The 6,165-nt window shown below is 35.3% G+C and overlaps 1 protein-coding gene across 3 annotated transcripts; it reads left to right on the top strand.

The window, feature by feature from the left end:
- The first annotated feature begins 427 nt into the window (after nt 1-427).
- LOC149942841 (uncharacterized) lies at nt 428-4,624 on the top strand. 3 transcript variants are annotated; one of them, XM_090178561.1, is made up of 9 exons: nt 428-604; nt 981-1,053; nt 1,139-1,258; nt 1,320-1,403; nt 1,473-1,537; nt 1,609-1,950; nt 3,527-3,594; nt 3,665-4,361; nt 4,436-4,624. In XM_090178561.1, exons 2-7 carry the CDS (start codon nt 1,045-1,047, stop codon nt 3,582-3,584), a joined length of 678 nt encoding a protein of 225 aa, XP_090034687.1. In that variant the 5' UTR covers nt 428-604; nt 981-1,044; the 3' UTR covers nt 3,585-3,594; nt 3,665-4,361; nt 4,436-4,624. The 3 variants fall into 3 exon arrangements, with proteins under 3 accessions (XP_090034687.1, XP_090034686.1, XP_090034685.1); XM_090178560.1 differs by having other exon boundaries at nt 981-1,065; XM_090178559.1 differs by lacking the exon at nt 428-604 and having other exon boundaries at nt 968-1,065; nt 3,527-3,590; nt 3,662-4,361.
- The last annotated feature ends 1,541 nt before the right edge of the window (nt 4,625-6,165 follow it).

Raw genomic sequence — 6,165 nt, 5'->3', positions numbered from 1 at the left:
TAAAACTACGATTTTTAAAGATAAGTTTTCAATCGGTTGAACTTTAAAGGCCTAGGTTTACTTCTGCCTGTCACCCTTTAAATTTACTTTCCTTCCAAACAAATACCCTGGTGGTAGGCCTACAGCAGAAAACGTTGGCCTACCACCAGGGTATTTGTTTGGAAGGAAAGTAAAATTTAAAGGGTGACAGGCAGAAGAAAACCTAGGCCTTTAAGTGTTATTAAAAATTACGATTTCACAAGTTTAACGTCACTATTTCACACACAATTTAGATTTACCGCCAGTTTTCAGGCATACGATAATTGTTTTCTGAGATCGATAATTTTTTGGCTGTGGTACGATAATTTGTGTTTCAGGAACTGGCAACGCTGGATATGATTCGTATCCTCCCTGATTCATTCTCCAAGATTCATTTATGGCGACCGAAGCCGGGAGATGGCGTCACAATCGGACCAAATTCTTTTGTCTAAAAAAGTAGCGCCATTTTGTTGCGAGAAAAAATTTAATCTTGGGTAAAGTCGGTTTTGTCGAAAGAATTTATTACTTTTAATTCGCGTTTCAATACTTCAACTGCTACTATTTTCGATCAAGACATAATCTTCGGGTAATATTATTGTTTTTAGTTATGAACGGAATATTTATCATAATATTTTTTAAATAACCGGCTTTTACACTAAGCCTACAATAACAACAAAGGCCTGTAATTTAGCCTAAGTCAGGTGCCAGATTCGGTACAATTTTAATTGGAAAATGAGTCCTTAGCAATAGGTTTTCAGTTTATTTGAAACATAATTTGCTAATCTAACTGATTTCTAAAGTTGTTTTTTTTTTTTTTTTCATTTTTTTCATTTTTAAATGTCTTGTTGTCTTATGATAATTTTGAATTATTATTTTCCTGATAATGTCAGGTGGATTTAAGTTCTTATTAAGGTAGAATATTGTTTTTCTGATATGCCAAGTAACAGTAACCTAACTTTCAGTATCAGCTCTTGTTATCTACAAAGGATAACGGAAGTATAAGCTGTGTACACATTATACATTGCTATGGCACCAGTGGGTATCAATGTATTGAACTTTCTTTTTGATAATTTAATAAGTATTTCATGTTAACTAATTAGTTTTATGTCTAATTTTTTAGAGAACCAAAATCTTCGTTGGCCATTTGCCAGATGGTTGTTCCAACCAAGATCTCAAATCTTTATTTGAAAAATATGGTGTTGTAGCTGAATGTGATGTCATTAATAAATATGGATTTGTTGTAAGTGTTTGGTATAGTTAATTATTGAAATGCTTTATTTTCATAATTTTTTTATACCTAGCACATGAGTTCACCCGAAGAAGCAGATGCAGCCATAAAAGCATTAAACAATTTTAATTTTATGGGCTCTTGCATCAGTGTTGAGGTATGTTTTTCTGAATAATTTCTAGAGTCATAAATTCTGGTATCAAGCGAGTTTCAAAACTTTATTTAGCCATCAACCAGCAAACTCCATCCAGAACCAGGCGCCCCTGGGCGCGCTCCTGGAGATCCAATGAGGTCAGACACATTGCTCTTTAATTTGTGGCACTTAATATATATGAAAAACCTCTTATTAACTGTTCCTTTAGGCGTGGAGGTGGACCTCCAAGAAATGGGTATTCAAGAGAAAGTTACTACACTGATACATCTTACTATGACGAATATCGCCGTGGATATGATTCATCTATGGCAGCACCACCGAGAGATCCATATTATAGTCGAGACCGAGCAAGGCCGTATCCAGTTCCATATGAAAGAAGAGCTCCGCCACTTAGGGAAGATCCATACTCTCGAAGACCTTTGGATGACCCATACACACGCCGATTGCCACCAACGACTATTCCAACTCACGAAGATCCATACGACCGAAGACCCCGAGCCACCACAGACTATATGTATTCAAGAAGGTCTCCACCACCCTCAACGCAAAGGTTCTATTCTCTATTTTAACACTTAACTCTAGTCAGTTTTGTCCCCTATTCAGTTATTCGCATTATGAAAAAGTTTTGTTTGTATCGGGAAAACAATCCGTGGTTCTTATGTTTTCTCGCTTAATCATCCCTCATGACATATAAGCTAATAGTAACGCGTAACAAAATTCGCGTGTACGAATACGTTCTCTTGAATAAAAAGGTCCTGACCATGCGGACGCTATAACCGGATCCGATATTTCCGTCACGGTCTCTAAAAGATATGGACATAAATTTTTAGCTGAGCTATTGCAGTAAAGTCTAAAAATAAACGTGGCAGATTATATTCCAATCTCTTGTCCAAGGTTTTAATCTTTTATTTTGAAGGGCTTTCGGATAAAGTTCTTTGTTGTCAATTCTTTTCTTTCCCATAATTTTTGCGCCAAAAAATATTTGGAAAAATCATAAACATAAAACGTGTATAGTTATCTCGGTATGACACGGGCTGTATTTTATTAAAAAGCCCCCTCCTCTTTATGCTGTCGAATAATACGTGTAAACTGAAAATGCGAACTATAATCGAACAAAGAATGTTAACGATTAATGAGCCCTTTTCGTTTTATAATTATAATTGCACATAAGTTTTTTTACTTCGTTAATATGGCGGTAGTGTTCTTAATTTAAAGTTTTGTTTGATTAAGCTGTAAACCTTAGTTTTTGTAGGGCAGTGTTTTTTAGCCATCCAAGAGGGGTGTGTGAAAACTAAAACGTTGTAAAAAATGTAGATGTTATCTAATGAATCCTGAATATTTGTTTCGCGTTTTAACGATAATAACACTCAGTCTTGGTGTAGTATCTAGTTGCTCCTAATTTATTTAGGTAAGCTTAAAAAGTGAATATTTTGAGTAAATTTGTCCTGTTCTAAATCTTTTAAAATATCATTGAACATCAGTTTCGCAAATAAATGTTTTCACACAATTTTTATTCTCCTCGAGTTTTATTTTAATATTTTGAGATAACGCGCCACATACCTCCCAAGTCACGTTCCCGATTCTTGCCGTTCAAGATATCATAAAACATTGTATTTATCGCAAAATCGAGTTTAGCCGAACCGCTCGCTGTTAATATCCCGCCTCGTCCACCACCGCCACCGCTTCTACGTACCGAAAACCGTTTCGAAGCCGAACCGCTACATTCTTCGCTGCGCCGATGACCGCAAATTTAATCCGGTAATGTTTTAACTCGTTCCTGATTTTTTAATACTATTGAGATATTTTTTTTTAAATTAAGTACGCGTTGCCGTAATGACCTATAAAATAAATAGCCATTCGAAACCGTAAAAAAAAATCTTAGATGATTTCGATACACGTGTTTAAGATTGTGCAGAAAGTACCCAATTTGAAATATTCTACATTTCTCAAACTCGAGAGTTGAATACTTCTTTTTGGTTAAGCTAATGGTTTTTGGGTTTGGAAATGAATTAAACAGGAAAAATTTCTTAAATCAAATCTCATAAGGCTGAGTTTGAGAATTGTTAATTGATTTTAAACATGAAACTGAAGTTACCTTTCTTTTTAAATTTTCTTTATATTTGCAGGTCTTGCAGATGGGATCTATGGCTTCAAACAAACCAACGTTTTATATATTCACAATGAATTTATATAGGTAACAAATTAATTTTGCAATTTGGGTAAGCGAACATAAACTATTTTGCTTTTCTTCTCCTCTTTCATAGATGTCAGTTTAACTAATGGTATAGGAGAGACGTCATACTGCCTATTCAGTTGCGGTAGAGTTTCTTTTTCAGTTTTGCTCATTGCAAAATCCTTTGGATTTGATACACGCTGTTTAATTTTCCTGGTTCTTTTCTTGAGTTTGGGTTTCTTCTCATCTGTAACTTCAACATCGGAACTCCCTAGGTCACTCTCTTCCGTATTATCTTTGGAGCATCCAGTTTACTTTGCTCGTTGAAATTCCGAGAGTGTTTTCCAGATGTTAACATGGAAACTTTATCAATTAATTTCTTACTATCCAAAATCTTAGCATCTTTAACCAAATTATTGGACCTAATTTCTTCTCTCGCAAACTCATCGAAGCTAAAATTATTCAGTTCCTCATTTTCTGAAGAATCACTCTGGAATTGTTCACTTACTTTCATTTTTGGCATCCTTTTTTCCAAGTTAACAACTTTGGTAACACATTTAATCTTTTTGTCCATTGTGGTTAAATATTGCAGCCGCGTCATTTCGACAATTCTGCCAAAACAATATGCAATTGATGATTTTTGGTTCCAGTCTCTTAAAAGTTGTACTTTTACCTTGTGAAGAGTTCTTCGTCAGTTTTACTTTCAGGCCTGGAAGTGGTGAGCATTCTCCAATTTATTTTGGTGTCACAAAAGTATGATGGGTGATAAGCATCTCTCATGCCACTTGGTAAGGGATTCATAAAGGGGTACGATTGGTTTTTGGACTTTCGTTGCTTAAAATTTGTCATTTCATCTTTATAGGTTTCTCGAGCTAGATAATTCTTTGGCATTTTTGAAGTGAGGTTTTCAGAGCTAGATCCTTCTAAATTCATATTCTCTTTAACACAGTGCTAAAGAAATGCTCTTTATGTGAGAAGTCTTTTACTACATTCGATATGAATTGTTAATGTTTCTTTGGGAAAATACAAGAAATAAAGTACATTTATTTTTATTAAGATTTTATTGATGTTTGACATAAATATTTTACAGAAAGGTTCAATTATTAGTTTTTCATTGATATTCAAACTGCTTTAATTCAGATTAATTTACGATAAAATAATATTTTCTTCCTCTATTTTGTGTTGAGAATTGGCGTGGTTAATCATAAGAACAACATATTTTACCCCCTTTGAAAATATCTTCCTTATGTATATTTAATACAAAAACCGATAAATTTTCACGCACGTTTCAGTGGACTATTAAGACTACCACAAAAAAATGTTTTATTTAATCAATAAATATGACATGAATGGTACAGCGAGATGTTCTACAGGTTTGCCACACTTCAGGGAATTTAAAAATGGGCCTAAAAAGTTAGGTTAAGGTAAGGGGATTTTAAGAATTTTAAAAAGTCTGAGTTCAATTTTGTATCTTGACACTTTTTAGCTTCGCTGCTATTTTCACTCTTGACGTTATCGGTGATAGTGGTGAAAGGGACTCCGCGAAAAGTCGATTGCTCTTCAAGGGCACTCGATAAAAATTAAATTGATACGTCATTCGATTGGTATTAGTTCCTTCTAACCATGCCAAAGCAGCACCATGGAGTGGAAGGCTTTCAGCGAAACTTGTTAACACTTTTCGTACGCAGCGTCTTGTTTTCGAGGCGTGAAATAAACAAGTTTGCCTAAAGGAAAATGTACAATATGTCTAGATAAAAAAGTAAGTTTATACCAAGCTCTGGAAGATTTAAAAACAACCCCATCGCTCTTCGGACTATATTTATTCACGCCTCGAAAACAATTTGGCCCGTTAGGATTAATGTTTCATGCGCTTCCATAGGGCGGCTTTAGGCCTTACGCTCTTTGCAAGTGGGTTACTCTATGAGCAGCACCGTCGTTATTCAAAGTGGGTTTTTCACCACCGGAATAAAACTGACGTAAGGTCCCCGCGAAATGGTCAATTCTCTTCGGTGGCGCGTGCGAATAACTTAATTGATACGGCTTTCAATAAGCCTTTTCCGTTTACATAGAGCCACGTAGTGGCAAATGCTAGAAGCTCATGAACTGCTGGATTTTCGTCTGCTAAGCAGATAATTTTTCAATAAAGCGTCTGCTTAGCAGACGAAAATCCAGCAGTTTATGAGCTTCTTGCATTTGCCACTACGTGGCTCTATGTAAACTGAAAAGGCTAATTGGTATTAGTTTCCTCTACAGGCCCGTACACAGCCGCCAAAACTCGGGGGCGCTCAAATTCTTTTTGGGGGTGCCAATACCTTGAGTAATTTTTATCTCCCCACCTATGAAATTAGTAAATATACTAATCCGGTTGTAGCCCTAAAATATCCGTCGAAACATCTTTGATCAGCTGGTTCAATATTTCTACAATTGAAAAGTTTTTCTGGTGCAGTGAGACGCGCGAAAGCAATTTTCATGAACTTTAGTAAAATGGTTTCAAATATTTACTGATACTAGCTCTCTAGTAAAAGTAATTTTCCTTTTTGATTAATATACAAATATTTTAGATCATATCTTTCGGTAATTGAGCAATCGATT

This window comes from Leiobunum rupestre, chromosome 6 (genome assembly GCF_980474605.1).
Source record: "Leiobunum rupestre chromosome 6, qqLeiRupe1.1.hap1, whole genome shotgun sequence".
Taxonomy (NCBI): Eukaryota; Metazoa; Arthropoda; class Arachnida; order Opiliones; family Sclerosomatidae; genus Leiobunum; species Leiobunum rupestre.
Note: the sequence above shows the minus strand (reverse complement) of the source record. Positions and strands in the feature narration are given on the sequence as shown.